The 19,897-nt window shown below is 40.5% G+C and overlaps 1 protein-coding gene across 2 annotated transcripts in view; it reads right to left on the reverse strand.

The window, feature by feature from the left end:
* Positions 1 to 2,330: 2,330 nt before the first annotated feature.
* LOC121417001 (collagen alpha-1(I) chain-like) overlaps positions 2,331 to 19,897 on the reverse strand; it is a 68,294-nt gene continuing 50,727 nt past the window's right edge. For both annotated transcript variants that reach the window (XM_041610541.1, XM_041610542.1), the window contains exons 3-8: positions 18,041 to 18,138; positions 11,850 to 12,367; positions 11,097 to 11,296; positions 9,159 to 10,149; positions 7,546 to 7,740; positions 2,331 to 6,459 (exon numbers count right to left, since the gene is read on the reverse strand). In XM_041610541.1, the coding sequence (XP_041466475.1) occupies positions 3,671 to 6,459; positions 7,546 to 7,740; positions 9,159 to 10,149; positions 11,097 to 11,296; positions 11,850 to 12,258 (4,584 nt within the window). In that variant the 5' untranslated portion in view covers positions 12,259 to 12,367; positions 18,041 to 18,138 and the 3' untranslated portion in view covers positions 2,331 to 3,670. The remainder of the gene's footprint in view (positions 6,460 to 7,545; positions 7,741 to 9,158; positions 10,150 to 11,096; positions 11,297 to 11,849; positions 12,368 to 18,040; positions 18,139 to 19,897) is intronic.

The raw sequence follows: 19,897 nt of genomic DNA on the forward strand, positions 1-19,897 counted from the left end.
ATCAGACACATAATAGTGCTTTCAATCCAATTGAATTTTTCATCATTAAATAGCAGAAAATAGAGGGCACTCTTCATCCAAACTGCAAAAGTTTCCACAAAGATTTCATAAGACTATTCTGATGATATCATCATGATCCGACATGTCATCCTCCAACTTGAAAGAGCAATGACACCACTTCAATGAAAAAAATAGCTCTATTGATTCATCTATATTAAACTCTTTATCAGATTTTTAAAGTTTTAATGGTGTTGAAAAAGTGATAAAAAGGTGTGAATTTCCCTGATTTAATCATACATGTACAATACTTCATTCATTCAATACAAAGTTCCATTCATATCCTGTATTTTCCACAAGACGTTTAGTGTTTTTAACATGGGTTCTACCATTACCAGATAGAGGGGTAATTTCAGACAGCCTCTTGGAGGGGAAGATCACAAATGAATATTTTAGTGTGTGACCAGACATGCAGTATGCCACATGATTTCACCTATCAATCAACTCTTACTATATTTGCACTTTTTATGTTTCATGATTTTATTTGAGCATTATCACACCTTGATTGCGTACATTACAAACACTAAGGCCTTAATGTTTTAAACATTGAGAGGGAAGAGAAATATGGAATACGCAGATTTCATGTATATGATGGTGGTCCCCAAGTCAGCGCACCTAACGATTTGAGTTAAAATTCAACAAGAATTTCTTTTTATTTGCCCAAATCTTTCAGTTGACAATGTTCCTTATATTATTATGAGTAAGTGTACCAAATATCTCATAAAAATTTAAAAGAAAGATATGATTTTCTTGGAAGAAACCTCACGTGGTCATTTTCAGACTGAACCAAAAAATGGTACTCCGTGTCTGCGCACTCATTCACTTTGCACACGATTTCGGGATTTTGATGAGCAAGGCTGCATTTTGAGGCCTTCACATGAAATGCCAAAAATTCATTATTTTTCCACCATTTTGAGTCGGATTTTTTAATGAATATCTGTCTATGTATTGCATGTGAAAATTCTGTGGTCATCGTGTATCTTCTATTACTAGAATAGCGCAGATACGTGTATGCGCAGACTTAGGGGAACTTGCCATACTTGTAATTGCATTTAATTCTAATTCAGTTCATAACTGCATTTCATTATTTGTCCTTCCTCAGTGTACACCATTGCCCGCATTCTCAAAATAAATTTCAATTGTACCATGGTACAAAATCATGGATTATGCAGATTTTTTGAATTATTGCGCCCCAATTAGACGCCCTTTGCCACCTTTGTCAGTGTGTGCAATAAAATAAGCATGATTAGGTATGAGAAATCTTCATCGTTTTGTACCAAGGTACAATTGAAACATCTATTGAGAATATGGGCCTATGTATCTATTTTTGTAATGCAGCCTCGATTAAATAAAGTGCGACTATACTCTACAAAAAGGACTGTACTCAACAACAGAAGAAACTTTTTACATGAAATCTCCGCAGTCCATGTTTTAGCACCCTCGCTTGTTTCAAACCTTTTTTTGTGGAATCGGGCCTCGGAGAGTCTTTGAGATCTCTTATCATTTTAAATCATGCTAAATATTCTTTTTTTTAATCCTTTATCTGTCCAACTGAAAGAGTCATTTTGTTAGAAATAAGGAGAGACAAAAGGTTGCCAATATGAACATATAGTTTGAGAAAATAAGGAAAACTGTCTCAATACAAGCTAAAAAATTTCATATTCCAAACTATATCTCTCCAAAAACTCAGAATAGAGTGTCTAAAACCTGGAATAAAATTAAATCTGTTCTTTTAAAGGAAATACCTTTGGTGGGATTGATCCAGATTCACAAAGCTTGTCATCAATTTTTTAATTACAAACCAGCATCACAAACTACTAAAATCCTACCACGTGATTGGCTGAATGTTGATTTGTCACCAATTTCTCGTGTTAGAATGCCTTGTGAAACCATGTAACTGTTATATATCCCATTTTTTAGGCCTGTTCACACATAAGGTCCAACTGTTCCTGAAGAAACGTTTGAAGACATTATGGATAAGTGTTCATATTGACAAATTAAAAGGAGCGTTGTGGCCCAGTGGATTAGTCTTCGGACTTTGAAACAGAGGGGCGTGGGTTCGAATCCCAGCCATGGCGTAATTTCCTTCAGCAAGAAACTGATCCACAATGTGCTGCACTCAACCCAGGTGAGGTAAATGGGTACCGGTAGGAAGTAATTCCTCAAAAAGCTGTGTGCGCTATGAACGCCTAGCTTAGCCAGGTAATATAGGAGCGCCTTGAGCACCTAACAAGGTGGATATGTGCGCAATATAAATACCCTATATTATTATTGTAAGAAGACAGAGTGGAAATTAGAACATCTAGGTGTGGTAGTGGATCGTATCACCAAACACTTTGGGGCTCATTTCATAAAACTTGTCACAAAACCAAAATTGCAATATCAGTTTAAACCAATGGAAACCATTCAATTTGACAGGCTGATAGTAAACTTGTAATAGAAACTGTGCATTTGTTATTATAACAAGTCTTTATGTTTCTGACTCTCCAACACTTTCCATTTTTAAGACTAAATTGAAAATCTAACTTTTTAATCAGTAGTAAATCATAGTAATTTTTGTTGTCATCTGTTATATTATTCCTTGTAATTTGTTAAATTACCCTCCATGCATTCTTCCTTTAACTTTCAGAAGTCTCAAGTTTATATTATTTCCTTAATTCCATCCAACTCTTCAACTTATTCATATTTGTCAATGCATCCAGCGCTTAGAAACATGTGTATTAAGCACTTTCTAAATGTTGTATATTATTATTTTCATTATTACTATGAAACAGACCCTGAAGTTTATTTTTCACTGGTGAAATCATCTTGTGAATCATAACGGAAAAGAAGACAATCCTGAATCCTGTTAAATGTTTCTTCAACATCCAAGTAATCCTTGTACCTTCAAAAAGGGTCGAGGTAGACCACTACAGGCTCTTCTTGCGTAGAGATTTCTTTAAAAGGTATTAAGACTTTACTGATTTTTTGTTCAATGAACAAGAGCCATTAATTGGAAAATGAAATGGGTTTAAATCAGTCAAAGAGTTTAAGAGGGGGGGGGGGGGGTGGAACTCACAAAGATTTCAGTCTGGTTGAAAAAATTATATTCTCTATTGCATTGGTCAGATCAGGGGAGAGATTTATTAACATTTTTGTCTGAAAAGACGTCAGATCTGACAACTTTATGGAAACCTTTTCTTTTTATTCTTGTTTGATTATATTTGTAACTTCTGGCACTTAATAAAACAGCTTTTAATATAAAAAAAAAATCATCCCCTTGCTAAGAGAACCCCTAAATTGAATGCTGGTTTATCAAGATGAATTGATATTCCAAATTGCAATGAATTCTACTTTTCATTCATACCTCTGAACATAAAATGATTAACCTACCAAGCTCCGTACATATATAAAAAATGTGAATACTTTATATTGACTTGCCACGATTCAATGGCATAATATATAATGCTTGGAGCTAGCTCACTGTGACATGATTGTGCCAAGAGCATACATGGTTCAAAAGCAGAGCTACCCTGCACATAATAATAACAACACAATTTATCAAAATGACCATTTGTACATATCACAAGAATTTGGTTGACACTGATATACATTCATTCATTCATATCTAAGTTTACTTTGGCATGTTAAATCCGGGCCCCATGGGATCCGGGCCCATAGGTCCAAAGTTCGGATCCCCGTAAGGTGGCCCGCCTGGGCCCATTGGTCCTCCTGGATTCATTCCGCCATATCCTGGCATACCCCTGGGTCCCATGTACCCCATTGGGTTAGGGCCGGGGACTTGTCCACGAGGGCCCGGGTTTGGCCCGCCCCCTGGTCCCATTCCATAACCCTGATGCATCATCATCTCCTGGTTCATCATGGGTGACATCCGAGGTCCAGGTCCCATTGCACCAGGACCACGCGAGAACGATGGGTTCATAGCTCCGGGGTTCATACCCCCTGTGACCATCTCCACCGGGAACGGAAGCTCGATTTGTTTGGGGCCCTGCCCGGGGGACGGACCGGTTCCTGGGTTCACATGCGGGTTGCCGGACTGGCCCTGCCCGCTGCCTTGATTCGTATTCGCTGGGAAATACTGAAGAGTTTGTTTTGGTCCTTTTCCATCTGGTAATAACGGCGGGGAGAATCTACTTTGTAATAACGAGAGAGGGCTATTGGCTTGGCCACCCGATGTGGTAGGTCCCATGTTTCTCTCCATGCCCCCCATGACTCCCATCTCAGGCCCACCCTGACCCATTCCCATCCCCATCATACCAGGGTGTGGCATGTTAGTCCTACCAGGGCCAGAGGGCATGCCGCCACCTTCCATGAACCCACTGCTAGGCATCCCTCTAGGCCCTGAGAATCTCATCATATTTGGATGCATGCCTGGACTCATCCCAGGCTCAAAATTGTTCATACCCTGCATCATTCCGCGTTCCATCGGATGCGGCCCCATCATGCCAGGGCCGCCCGGCATTGGCCCGGGACCACCTTCCATCATGGGATGTCCTTGGGACATCATCCGCGACTGCGACATGATCATCCGCTGCTCTCGAGACATCGGAATCCCCTGCGGCCCCATCATGTCGACTGGACCCATGGTTGGAGACATCATCCCGGAGTGTGGTGGCATGTTGTGAGGCATCATGCTGTTCTGAGGTGACATCATCCCTCCTGGTTGCTGCATCCGCGCTGATGACACCATAGGTCCTTGCATAGGTCCTTGTCCTTGCATCATGGGTGACTGCATGCTCTGTTGTGGTGCTGCCATACGTGGATTCATCATAGCGGACGAAGCTGGTGGTCCCGCTCCTCCCCCACTCATTGCAGGACCACTTGGACTATGTCCTGGACCCATGATGGGACCACCCTGTTGTGCCGGTGGTGGTCCTTGTCCTCCCTCCATCCCATGTGGCATCATGCCACTTTGTGTAGGCATCCCACCTGGAGGCATCATCCCAGACTGCGACGTCATCATCACACCCGGAGACATAATCCCACTCGATGGTGAGCCGATCGTCGGCATGTCCGTGTTGATTGGACTGTTCATTGGTGGCGACCCAAAATGCTGTAACCGCCCCGGACCTTTCATGGGTGGCTCCTTATTAACAGTCTTTTGGTAGAACGTGGACGCGTATTGCTGCAGGTCTTCACCACGGGGTGGGAAATTAGGTGCTTTGTCTCGGTTAAGTTGGCTTGGTGGAAAATTGACAAGCCGCTGCTGGGATTGGACATCCATAGGCTTCCCAGAATCTGCAGCGTTGCCTGCCGCTGTGCTTGTGCTTCCTGCAGAACTGGTAGAGGATGGTGCACTGGTGATATTTGAGGTTGCGGGAGGTGGTGCATTTGAAACGTTACTATTTCCACCCGATGTGTTACTTTGTGACCCATTACTATGAGCTGTGGTAGGTGGCAGTACAGATGACGTTGACATGGTGTTGTTCACAACAGAGTTTGGCGTACCAGGCTGGGAGGTATTTGGGGTGTTGACCGATGAGACATTTGGTAGGACTACAGGGTTGTCCATGGCAGCAGGGGTACCTGGTTGATTTGGCCTCGGCGACTGTTCCACCGGACCAACACTTCCTGGCGTTCTCACCATGGAACTCATTATTGGATCAGTGTTCTGTTGGGGTGGTTGATTGGCTGATGTGTTTGCGCTTGTAGGAGTAGGGGCCCTGTAAACTGATTTCATTGGACTGCCAACAGGTGCATGAGGTGACATGGCCATGGACATGGAGCTAGCAGAACTAACGGGACCTGGACCGGCTTGTGGCCCTGGAGGCATATTGCCTGAGTTCATTGGTCCAGGTCCTGCACTCATCGGAGGCTGCGATGACCCACTCTGCATACCAGGTACTGAACTGGAGCGATTGGTGCGTGGTGATGGCATGTGCGGCGTCTCCGGAAACGGTCCAATCTGACCTCCCATACCTCCTGGACCTGATGGCCCTCCTGGCCCACCAGGCCCGCCCGGTCCACCTGCCATCCCTGGACCTGGTCCTCCAGGTCCCATTGGCGGCATCGGCCCTGACATACTGGCTCTCCTCTGCATCCCGTGCGACGGTGGTCCAGGAACGGGACCAGGCCCTGGAGGTCCTCCGCTCATCGGCCCTGGACCCGGTCCCGCAGGGTAAGGCGGTGGTGGGCCCATATTCATGCCCATCACATCTCCTGGGAATCCTCCACTGCCTGGATGATGTGGACTCATCATCGGCTCTCCTCTCATTGGTCCAGGGCCGTGCCCAGGACCCATGGCCCCAGGAGGAAACTCTGATATGCGTCCTTGCATCTTGGCTTGGTCTTCCATGATTTTGCGTCGTTTATCGAGGTAGAATTCTTGTTGTAGTTTGTACCATTCCCGCTGGGCAGGAGACATGTTTTCCCAGTCTGGAGGGAGAGGGGGCATCATCATCCCTGAAAAGACAGTCAAAGAAATAGCGATTACCAAACAGAAACGAGAGCGTCAGTGGAAATGCAGTGTAAGCGAGGTTTCTTTATAAATGCGCTGCACCATGAATAAGCCTTTATGTGAGTGCCCAGTGTGCACAATCTAAAGAAACCAAGCCTTTACTACATTTACTTTCACACGCGACAGAGCAAGTGCATTATTTGTTTTATGAAATAGCAACACAGAAAATGACATATAAACAATAACTATAACCAATCAGGTGCCCGTTGCATTAAACTTTTTACCTGCGAAAACTCAGGTTGTTTTTACCGGAGTTTTTGCCCTGTGTTAAAGTCAATGGCAGAAATCAGACTAACCTTAGTTTTCAGTTTTTACCAGAGTTTTCTCAGGTAAAATGTTTTATGCAAGAAGGATTTCAGTCGCTTTTCAGTTTTTGAAAATTTGCTATTACAACAAGTTTCATGAAATGGGCCTGAGTGAATACCTGTTAATATATATATATATATTACAAAGGTTATGTAGATTCGAATCAGTGATAGGTCAATACGCCATCACGTGACCATAGCTGCGAGGATCGCATTTGTTATATTCTAGGTTTTGACGTCACCTCAGGGAATATACTGCGTTGTATTGTCAATTGTGGCGTTATATTCACTAAGGTGACGTCACTCGCTGCATACAAGTTGCGTAACAAGGTAATTTATTTGATGTACGCGATAATGTTAACGCGTCGACGAGCTTGACGTATTTAAAAAAAAATTTATTATGACGTAGATGAATCAGAGCTGTAGCAAGAATTTCGGGTTGGAGCCAGATGATGAATGCAATTTCTGATGGCGAATCCACAAACTAATAATATAACAGATATTGCCTGGTCTATCGCTTTAATAAATAACATTTCAACTCCCCTCCGAAGCTAAATTTTTCCCTCAGGATAATATTTTCCCCTCAGCGCTGCACTCTTCGGGCAAAATATAATCCGTTGGGAAAAATATAACTCTGTCTGGGAGAGGAATTGTTATATTCAAACTCTAGGTAGGCAATATCTGTATAATAGATAATTCTATTTTTTATATTCTATTACTACTTACCAGAATTGGCCATCATCATGCGTTGGTCAGGGCTCATACCCCTCATACCATCCTGGGCGGGCATCCGGGGGTGCATTCCTGGTCCCATTCCCTGGTGCATCATAGAGTGCGGTCCCCCCGGTCCACCTGGCCCCATCATAGGCCCGCTGGGGCCCATGGGGCGCATCATGGGGCCTCCACCCGGTGACATCATCGCTGAGGGGGGCAAACAATGTACACTGGGTTAGTTATATCTCCGAAGGGTAGCTAACTGAAATGCGAGCTGGGTACTGTAACATGAAGCTTAGCGATCAACCTTGGGGCTGGTTTTCACGATTGATCATACAAAATACCCAATGGAATCAATTGTAGAACTCAGAACCACCATCCATCGCCAAGCTCTATGTTACCAGGCCCAGGTTTCACAGGTTTGAACAGAGCACATAAAAAGAAATGTCATGGAAATCTAAAATCAAGACAAATTGGAAATGGTACAGTATCAAGCTGTAAGATGTACAATAAGAAACTACAGAGATTCTAGTGTTACAAAGATGATAAATGATAAAAAATGATAAATAATTTGATAATGATAAAAAATTTGCTTTGCCCAATTGATCGTGGGCCCGGCAGCCGCTGTGCAGCGCCAGATCGAGGAGGTTCTATCCCTTTAATCGTTGAATGCCAAACAGGGTAGTAGCAACTCCTATCTTTTAACATCTTTTGGTCTGACGCGGCCGGGGTTTGAACCCCCAACCTCCCGGTTGTGAGACGGAAGCTCTACCAACTGAGCCAACACACCGGTTGCTGACTAATTTGAAATCAGGGACATTTGGTGTGTTTCTACAGAGATTCGTTAAACAGTATTACCCGCCTAAATATCCAGAATTCTGGGAAACTTCCCTGTTCATAGAAACAGATGTGATGCGGTTTATTGACAAAGCATCTTGCAAAATACGGTTTCTCTGGGAGGTGGTTGTTTTCGTGTTAATCCGTTTGGAATGCGATTTAATCTGATTATTCGCTCTGTAAAAACAGGTTGGTTTATGGGCGATACAGTTCGATAGACCGTTTTTTAACAATTCTCAGTAGAAACACTCTGATTGAATTGGAATTACATCTTCACCAGAACTGAAAATGCACACAAATAAATTGGCAGAATAATGATTGTATTGCGTGATCACATAATGTGTGGCATGCTCCACTAAGCATTACAGGAGTGGACTTGACTTCCTTCAGGGAAAGATGTCCAGCAAAATAGCATCAGCATGATATTCTGGAAATAAGTCCGAGATGACATTGGCTGACTTTGTGAGTAAAATATCGGGATACCACACAAAAAAATTTGTCCATTATTCTCTGATTAGGCTAATTGTATCATCTTTGCTCTGATGAACTCCCCCCCCTTAATTATCAGGGACAGTGATTTTTTGTTCACCTGGAAATCAAAATGAAAATTTCATTTTGGTTCCTTGGTGTTCCTGTACAAATTCAATGAATTTACCTTTTTAAACTGGAATTCATGATGTTGCTGGGTACATTTTCTATAAGAATCAGAATTTCCATTGTAGATCAAGTTTATATTTTGAGAGAGAAAAATTACTGTCTCTAAATTAGCTTTTGAAAATAGATTTTACCTTGAGGTTGCTGTGCCATAGGATCTTGAGGTGGGGGAGGCATCCCGATGGGTGACATCATTCTACCAGGTGATGGAGACATACTGCCATGTTCTTCAGGGAACAGGAGCTTCTGCATCTCTTTGAGAGTCCTCAACCTTTCTTGCCGATGCCGCAACTGCTCCGGCGTCGGGTTGTCTATCTGCTGCGGTGGTTTGTAGTTCGGCATATCATAAGGGTTGACGGGCGACGCTGGGAGAGACTGCGATGGATGGGAAGGACTCATGAAGGGACGCGGACCTTGCGGGCCGGAGGGTGGCACCATGTTCTCGTTTCCGAGGACGAGTCCTGCACTAGGCGACCTCATGGCGGGGTTAGGTGATGCCATCCGCATAGGTGACATGTCGGGTGGGAAGGACGGTGCCATGGTGGTGGTCAATGTCTTTTTGACGTTGGGTGGATTCTCCCACAACGCGCTGGGATCAAGGTTCTCGGTTTCAGTTGTGGAGGGCTGATTGTGGAACGACTGCGATGACATCGCAGGGCGCATTGGCATGTTCTGATGCGGGAACCCTGGTCGATATGCCCCCGGTCCGTACGGTCCAAAGCTTGGCCCACTCGGTGGCATGCCCTGTTGCATTGGTCCTCCAGGGCCGCCACCTTGAAGGTTCGCCTGAAGCGGTTGCGACGACGAATTTGGTCTCTTGCGTTTCTTATTACCTTTGGTCGTAGTTGTTCCCCCGCCCCCCGTGCCACTCTCAAGCGGCGTCTTTCTTGAGTTTTCGCTCCCTTCCACTCCTTCTTGGACACTTTGAGGTGTTCCTGGGTTCTTTCCTTTCAAACTATCAATGCTTTTTCTAGCACCATCCATACTACTATCAATGGGTCCTGGTTTGCCATTTTGGCCATTGGCACTTTGTACTGTAGTCCCATCTACCCCTTGTTGTGCATTGTTCTGTTGAGGTGTGCCGGGACCAGTGTTTCCTGAATGGTTAGGAGCTGCACCAGTATCCTGTGATGAAAAGATAAACACAAGTTTTCATTTTGAAAGGATAAACATTTACCAGTGGAATACACAATCAAGTCCAGGTGGCATTTCACGTAAACTTACAATTATGACATACAATGGAAACCTAGATTTCAACTGGCTGCTAAGACATGTTACCATGGGAGCTACGTTCGTGACAAAGTTGCCATAATGGCAAGTCTTTACTGAAAGGTACTCAGGATAGGATGAGACGATAATTCCCAAAGGACTATTATCTTGCATGACATTATGGTACTCCATTCAAAATAAACTAAATTCACAGAATTTGTCACGTGAGATCTTCGTGTTTCATTGAGTTAATCTGGCAAATCAACTACAAATATTTGCAGGTCAAACAGTATTGTGAAATGAATGTACAGAGCAACGCATAGGTAAATACAAATTTTAGAATTCATTGAAACATCAAATTAAGAAATGGCCCCTAATGTATCTATCTGTACATGGATCCAGTAGGAAACATAAACATGTTGACTAGTTATGAATTATGTGATTCCTCAAGGATTTGTACAGGATCACCAGTGTCCAGCAGACATAGGGATCTTGTTAACTACTGAATTCCGTGTTTTCATTTGGGCTTTGTACAGGGGATGTTTAGGGGTGTCCCCCTCCCCCCCCCCACCTGGCCTTTAGAAGGGTTCAATGACACGTGCTCCGGTGACAATATCTCCACTGCAAATTCCAAACACTAATGGAATGACCAACTTCAACCCTGGGTTTAACACTATACCCTAAACTTAACCTTAACCTAACCCTAAACCCAACATAAAATCCTATTGCAACCCTAACCCTACATCTTAGATGAAATAAAGCCCAGAGCAATTGTTGCCGGAGCAAATGTTGTGTCATCTTTATAAAACAATATCATTCAGGATAATATCATACGATTTAAAAAAAATGCTGGTTGAACAGACCTCTTCTGGATCTAAGAACTTCCTCTTGCAGGACTGAACTCTATGGTAGGCCAGAATGGAATCAGTCTGACCGGTGTAGACAGCCTGGGCGGCCCTGTTGGCTAGCAGCGTTGAGAACGTGTAGATGTGCTGCGAGTCTTGCATTGTGAAGTTTGGGGGATGTGGGTAGCCTCCCACCTGCCGATGTAGCATATTCATACCTGAAAGACAAGAGACACTCCTTGTGAAATCGGCTAGACCGAACGGTGCAGTTCAGTTTTCAAGGATCACTTTAATAGGAATCAAATTTTGTCATTGATAATATCCCAACACCATCATCATCACCACAATGATCACCATTGCCATATCATTAACATCATCATAATTACCCATCATCTTCAACCATCATCTTCATCATCATTATCATCATTACCATCACCATCATCATTATCATCATCACCATCATCACTACCATCATCACTACCATCATCACTACCATCATCACCACCATCATCACTACCATCATCACCACCATCATCACTTCCATCATCATCATCATCATCATCATCATCATCATCATCATCACCATCACCATCATCATCACTATCATCGTCATCATCATCATCATTATCATCATCACCATCATCACTACCATCACGATCATCATCATCACCATCATCACTACCATCATCACCACCATCATCACTATCATCATCACTACCATCATCATCATCACCATCATCACCACCATCATCATCTCTATCCCCATCCTACCTTTATCATCCTGTGGTCCGTTGCTCATCATCTGATTATTCATCTGACTATTAACCTGGTTCATCTGCCCATCCCGGAGAAACACTGCATCGTCCTCCTCCTTCTTCATTGCCGCGGCAATCCCATCTACCTTCATATCCATACCCCCTCCTCCTTTCATATGGTCCAACCTCATCATCCCTTGAGTGTTCTTACTCCCCAATTCCATCTTCATAGGTTTCTCTTCCATCTTCATCCCTCCTGGAGGTGGTCCAGGAGGTCCAGGTGGCCCAAGCGGGCCAATCTCATCCTTGAGGTGTAGCGCTCTCATCTTGGGTGAAGCCAACGAGGTGTTAAGCTTCAGCTCAAGGTCACTGTCCCCCGCAGCGCTGTTTGCCAATTTGGCGAGTTTGGTCAGTTCTTCTGACATGTTTATCAATCACTGTAAATGGTTTAATTGTTCACTCTTTCTACAATGTCGTTGCCGTCATCTATATTTACGTTCATTAAGATCCACAGGGAAAATGCGAAGGAAATATCTGCAGAAAAAGAAATAAATATTTTGATAAATTCATCAGCAGTCATTCAAGTGGCTGGTATATTTGATTACAATTCAGAAATCAATTCTGTTTATGTACTCATGGTGTTGATCAACTATACAATTGTTGGGGAAATGAAAATATGTTTTTTTATTGTCAGTTTCAAATTTCGGACACCAATCTATCAGATTTTTTCCAATGGGTAAAAATTCATTAAAATATGGAGAAAAATTTCTGACAACTCTAAAAGCAAAACATTTTCAACAAATAGTGAAGTAGGTCTTTGGTTTTAAAGGTAAATACCAGTTTTGGCAACGATCTCAAAATGACAGAATCCAATATAATGACCACCCAAGTGTCTGTTTATATGAATAAAAAATATGTGCCAAAGGATTCTGGAAGAAATTGTGTAAATGCTGAGAAATAAGCAAAATAAGCGCGGATTCGAGCACTTCCGTCGGGTCTTTATTCCAGCTATATAATACACACTGTCCCACGTGTGTCTATCTGTGTTGGCGATCTTCAGTGTGATTGTTTTTCAGCTTAGATTTTATGATTTCACGAGGTTCAGTTTATGTAACTGTACCAGATCTAGATCCGCAATGATATAGTCATACTTAATCTTGGTTTTACAGACCTTCTCACGAAATCAGTGTTTTACTGCAAGTACTATCATTTCAGCTTTAACAACAAACAGGAATACCACTACCAGGCAATTTCATTATTTTAATTGAGATTTAGGGGAAACAATTTTCAGATTTCCCAAGTGTTATTTGTACATTTATCCGTCCCTCGGATAGGACGTTGAATGGAGGCCCCGTGTAGAGGAGAGTCACCACCTTTGCACGTTAAGAACCCATTGCACTATTCGTATAAGAGTAGGGGGAAACCCCGTGTAGTGGTCCACCTGCATTCCCCCGTCAGTTATATCGGGAGGAGAGACCTGCGGGTCACAGTGATTCAGTTCGCTTTTCGCCTCCCAGGCACAGCTGACGCCAAACAAATAATAATAAATAATAATAATAGGGTCAATCCATATCAAATCAACCAATTTTCAGACAATTTGTCACCCGACCCTCTTCGATTTTCTTTAAACTCGCACCAAATGTTGCCCCAAGTGTCTGACGGAAAAATCTGAAATATTTTGCCCCAAGGTCAAATGGTTGCTAAGATACGGCCTCCCATAGCAACCAATGCGAACTCAAAGAAATTATTTTAAATAAAATTGCCTATTTTTGATTGACTACTGCAGCAAAGTTTGATTGATTACAGTCTTCATTTTAAGTAAATTGGAAGAACTTTTTGGTCTAAACATGCAGAGTATACTGTAGCGCGGACCTGTCAACCGGATTTCGCACACGAGGTCCCCGAAAATGGTGTTAAGCATCCGTGTCAATGATTTCAGAAGCATGTTTGGAGGATCATAAATCCAAAACTAAATTAGCTTAGAACCAAATATTATGCACATTTATGGACTTTCATATACTCAACAGAATTACAAAAAATTGACCCAAGAGTGTGTGTCGTTTTCCTGTAGGGCGCCCTCAAAGTTGGATTTTTTTCAAAAGATGCCAAGTTCAAGGTCACGGATCACCTCCCGTCCCATCGAGGAGGGGGACCAATTTCTGTGTTTTGATAGACATTTACCCATATTTTCAAGTGTTACTTGAGAAATTTTGCTACCGGAATGTTTAGGGGCTGATTTGCGCATTCCAAAATGGTCGTAAACACCCTAAATTTGACGTTAATGACACATGCATGCTTTTCAACACTTTTCAAATTGTGATAACTCAAAGATGAAATGCCAAAATACATTGATATCTTCTGTGATGATAGTCTGTAATTGGTATTAAAAGGATATATCTTCAGAAATAGTTTTTATTGTTGGTAATGACCTTGAAAACACACCTAAAATTCAATGAAAACAGTAAATTGGCTAATTTTCCAGAATTATATGGCATTCAAATGGTGTTTACATTGACTTTCAAATGGATGTCATTTCAATACAAAGGGTGAGCTTAAGCCAAAACTTGATAGACATGTTCAACTTTTGTTCTACTTTAAGTAACATAAAACATTTGAACTCAAAACTATATCATTTGACCTTGAAATTATTCCAAATATAGCTGATTATTGCTTTGTAAGTAGCATATTCAAATTGCGCGAGTACATTGCACTTTGCAACACATTTCAAAATAGATTTTCTCATAGAGAGAATACCTGATCAGGCTGATATTTGCAGTATTGGTAGTCTGTAAAGAGTTCTTGGAGGATCTACAGATTAAGTACCTATTCTCTCATTCATGACAATGACCTTGAAAATACAGCTGAAAATCATGAAAATCAATAAATCATACAATTTTCATTAGTAATCTGTTTTTACCCACTTTTCACTGTGTGTTATTCCATCTTAGATTGTGAGATCATGCTAATAATTGCAAATCATGTTCCACTTTTGGTCTACTTTAAGCTACATAAAATATTTGAACTCAAAACCTTATCATTCGACCTTGAAATTGTTCCAAATTTAGCTATTTGTGCTTCATAAGTAGCATACTCAAATCACACGTGTACTTTGCAACACTTTTCAAATTAGATTTTCTCAAAGAGAGAATACCTGATCAGGCTGATATTTGCAGTATTAGTAGTCTGTAATGAGTTCTTGCAGGATCTACAGATCAAGGAACTATTCTTTCATGACAATGACCTTGAAAATACAGCTGAAAATCATGAAAAATCAATAAATCAGACTGAACTCAAAACCATATCTTTTGACCTTGAAATCATTCCAAATATAGCTATTTGTTGCTTCATAAGTAGCATATATTCAAATCGTGCATGTACATTGTACTTAGCAACACATTTCAATACTTGGAAATAATTTCAAGGTCAAATGATATGGTTTTGAGTTAGTCTGATTCATTGATTTTTCATGATTTTCAGCTGTATTTTCAAGGTCATTTTCATGAAAGAATAGTTCCTTGATCTGTAGATACTCTAAGAACTCATTACAGACTACTAATACTGCAAATATCAACCTGATCAGGTATTCTCTCTTTGAGAAAATCTAATTTGAAAAGTGTTGCAAAGTACACGTGTGATTTGAGTATGCTACTTATGAAGCACAAATAGCTAAATTTGGAACAATTTCAAGGTCGAATGATAAGGTTTTGAGTTCAAATATTTTATGTAGCTTAAAGTAGACCAAAAGTGGAACATGATTTGCAATTATCAGCATGAGCTCACAATCTAAGATGGAATAACACACAATGAAAAGTGGGTAAAAACACTTGATTACTAATGAAAATTGTATGATTTATTGATTTTCATGATTTTCAGCTGTATTTTCAAGGTCATTGTCATGAGAGAATAGGTACTTAATCTGTAGATCCTCCAAGAACTCTTTACAGACTACCAATACTGCAAATATCAGCCTGATCAGGTATTCTCTCTATGAGAAAATCCATTTTGAAATGTGTTGCAAAGTGCAATGTATACTCACGCAATTTGAATATGCTACTTACGAAGCCATAATCAGCTATATTTGGAATAATTTCAAGGTCAAATGATATAGTTTTGAGTTCAAATATTTTATGTTGCTTAAAGTAGAACAAAAGTTGAACATGTCTTTCAAGTTTTGGCTTAAGCTCACCCTTTGTATTGAAATGACATCCATTTGAAAGTCAATGTAAACACCATTTGAATGCCATATGATTCTGGAAAATTAGCCAATTTACTGTTTTTATTGAATTTTAGGTGTGTTTTCAAGGTCATTACCAACAATAAAAACTATTTCTGAAGATATATCCTTTTAATACCAATTACAGACTATCATCACAGAAGATATCAATGTATTTTGGCATTTCATCTTTGAGTTATCACAATTTGAAGTGTTGAAAAGCATTTATGTGTCATTAACGTCAAATTTAGGGTGTTTACGACCATTTTGGAATGCGCAAATCAGCCCCTAAACATTCCGGTAGCAAAATTTCTCAAGTAACACTTGAAAATATGGGTAAATGTCTATCAAAACACAGAAATTGGTCCCCCTCCTCGATGGGACGGGAGGTGATCCGTGACCTTGAACTTGGCATCTTTTGAAAAAAATCCAACTTTGAGGGCGCCCTACAGGAAAACGACACACACTCTTGGGTCAATTTTTTTGTAATTCTGTTGAGTATATGAAAGTCCATAAATGTGCATAATATTTGGTTCTAAGCTAATTTAGTTTTGGATTTATGAGCCTCCAAACATGCTTCTGAAATCATTGACACGGATGCTTAACACCATTTTCGGTGACCTCGTGTGCGAAATCCGGTTGACAGGTCCGCGCTACAGCATACATGTACCCTGCATGTTTAGACCAAAAAGTTCTTCCAATTTACTTAAAATGAAGACTGTAATCAATCAAACTTTGCTGCAGTAGTCAATCAAAAATAGGCAATTTTATTTAAAATAATTTCTTTGAGTGCGCACTGGTTGCTATGGGAGGCCGTATCTTAGCAACCATTTGACCTTGGGGCAAAATATTTCAGATTTTTCCGTCAGACACTTGGGGCAACATTTGGTGCGAGTTTAAAGAAAATCGAAGAGGGTCGGGTGACAAGCATTGGTTGATTTGATGTGGATTGACCCAATAATAAATTTAATTTGAAAAACCTCTTATTTCACATTGATACACCACAGGGAAAACATATTTCATATTGAGAAAGCGGGGCCCTTCCCTGTAGCACAAACCTTAGCGATTGATAAAAGACCTTATTTCTACAATTGATTGCATTGATTACTGTGTATGATCAATTGCACAAATCAGCCCCAAGATCGATCGCTAAGCGTTATGTCATGAGGCCCTGGTAATGTTTAGAAATGATCAAGAGATAAGTGTCTAGTCCAACAATAAGAGATAATGGAATACAATACAAGCATGTCCTTCAATTAAGCATAAGTAATGACAAATACATTGTAAGATGTTATGTCACTACTCTTGCCAATTGCATCCTAGATTTAAGTGCCTCCATAGTAAGAACAATCATCAAAACAATAAATCTGATTCTCAATACCGTTATCTAGTTGTTCACTGTATTAATAACAAAAGGGCAATAATAACACTTGTTCTTCATAATTTTTTAAAAGAATTTTGCCTTTCTTAATGCACCATGTACTGTACATATTATTCCGTACTTGCTACTTGAAACACTATTCTTTTCTTTTACCATTTGGAATAAGTTCAACTATTCTTGAGAAAATAGATTGTTGAATTTCATTAAACTTTCATACATTCTTGTGTGAACATCTGTGCAAAAATTCTTGTCTTTTCTTCATAATCGCCACGCGGCAATATCATACATATTAAAGTAATTGCCTTTCCACAAATAGGGGACTTAAGGGCAATTTTTATGATTATTTCATTATTATACCCTTTTAATTTGCAGATATTTTGAGTTTCCGTACAAATTTTGTAACAATTTTGCACCGTTGGAGAGCCTACAACGCACCTTTTCAATGTTTGAAATAAAAAATTATAATCAATGAAATTACCCCTGAGTCCCTTCTTGCGGAAAGACAAAGTATTTATTTAAGGAATTGTTGATCTTTTTATATCTCCTTGTTTGTACATGTATGATTTCAAAAGAGATAAGAAATAATGACTTGAATAATTCAATGAATACTTACTTCATAAATGAATGCATGGTCATTTTTATGAGCTACTCTGATGAAAACAAATCAATTGAACTACATTTACTCCATGACTTCCAATCAACCAAACGAATCTGTGATACAAATAAAAGAGAATAAAATACAATTTTATGCCAACAAATCATCATAAATGCATTAGACTGTACCTATTCACAATCATCAAAATCTATGATACTAATATACAGCGCGTCCCAAAAAAAACTATACACTTTTGAAATGGCCGCCAAAAAAAAAATCTAGCACTTTGGGGAAAAAGACTCTCATATATGGAAAGCCAATGAAGTCAACTTTCAAATGACACCAAAAAGTTGGAAAATATTAATGCTTGAGCGAGCACTGCCCACTGAAACAAAGGGTATGAAAATTAGGGTGGGCTGGAATTAGCCTTCCAATTTATTTCAGTTGTTGAGAGGCAAATCATTTCGAACTTGCAAAGTTAAGGGCGTTGTGATAAATTAATGATCAACCTTGATCAGTTTTGATAGCTTAAGCAATTTTTTTAAGTTATTAAATTGAACTTTTATGCATGAGTGAACACAAATTACACTTTTGGAGCAGCATTTCAGCTTTATCATTTGGATCTCTTTTGGGGCAGCATTTCAACTTTATCATGGCGATCTCAGCAATGTGTTCATGGGAGTCGGCCAGTCGGATTAATAGGGGGTGAGATAGGGCTTAAGTGGGAGAAGTAGGTTGATGGAATAAGGGTCAACAGAACATTCAGCCCCGCCCCCTCCCTCTTTCCCACCCTCCCCTCCTGTTGAGAGACTTATGGCTATTCTTATGTACGCGTGAAGTCCAGAGCAGAATGTTGGTTTAATGATTAATTCTGAATTAGGGCATCAACTTTTTCCAATCAATCATTCAATCAAAAATTTATCAGTAAATTAACTCATTCAATGTGCAATGTGATCAATAAAACATTAATTTTTTCCAATAAATTATTTCATTAATCATCATAATCATTATTTTTTTGGTAATCATTCAAACTGACCATCAGCCACCGGTCACTTGGCAGTTAAGTTTTGAAAAGGCTACAATCCGGGAGATGGGAGAGAGAGAGAGGGGGGGGGGGGCTGGAAAATGGAGGTGAAGAGGGGAGGGTACCTATGACTTTTAATTTGTAAAAGGACAAAAAGAAGAGGAATGCCCTTTTAACCAGGTCTCAGCATACCTCGCCCTCTTGCTTGTAACAGGTACATGTACCATCACATTACTCTGACTCTCATGAACACACTTCTGATGTCCACAAGATGAATATGCTACACTAAAATTGCATTCCTGTTCACTCATGCAGTACATTTCAATTGAGTAATTCATGAAATTTGCCTATTAAAACCAAAACTTATCTCACTCATGAATAGCAGAACACCCTTAGCTTTGTAAGTTCCAAAGGACTAACCTCTCAAAAAACTGTATGGCTAATTTCTGCCCAGCCTAGCCAAGCTTAGTCTCCCAGGAGGAGAAAGGTGGGGGGGAGGGGGTAGAGATGGAGGGAGGGGTTGCTAAATGTTCTGTTGACCTCAAGCCCATCAACTTCACCTACCTAAGTCATATTACCCCCTCTTCTCCTGACTGTCATGAACACATTGTTAAGATCCACATGCATGATCCACATGATAAAGCTGCACTAAAAATTGCAATTCATGATCACTCATGCATTAAATTTCAATTTAATAACGTGTGAAATTTTCACAAACAACAAACTGATAACATCTGATCTTTAACTCACCAAATAACCTTCAACTTTGCAAGTACCAAACAAAAAATCTGAAAGAAATTGGAAGGCTAATTCCAGCCCACCCTAATTTGCATACCCTCTGTTTCAGTGGG

This window comes from Lytechinus variegatus, chromosome 6 (genome assembly GCF_018143015.1).
Source record: "Lytechinus variegatus isolate NC3 chromosome 6, Lvar_3.0, whole genome shotgun sequence".
Lineage (NCBI taxonomy): Eukaryota > Metazoa > Echinodermata > Echinoidea > Temnopleuroida > Toxopneustidae > Lytechinus > Lytechinus variegatus.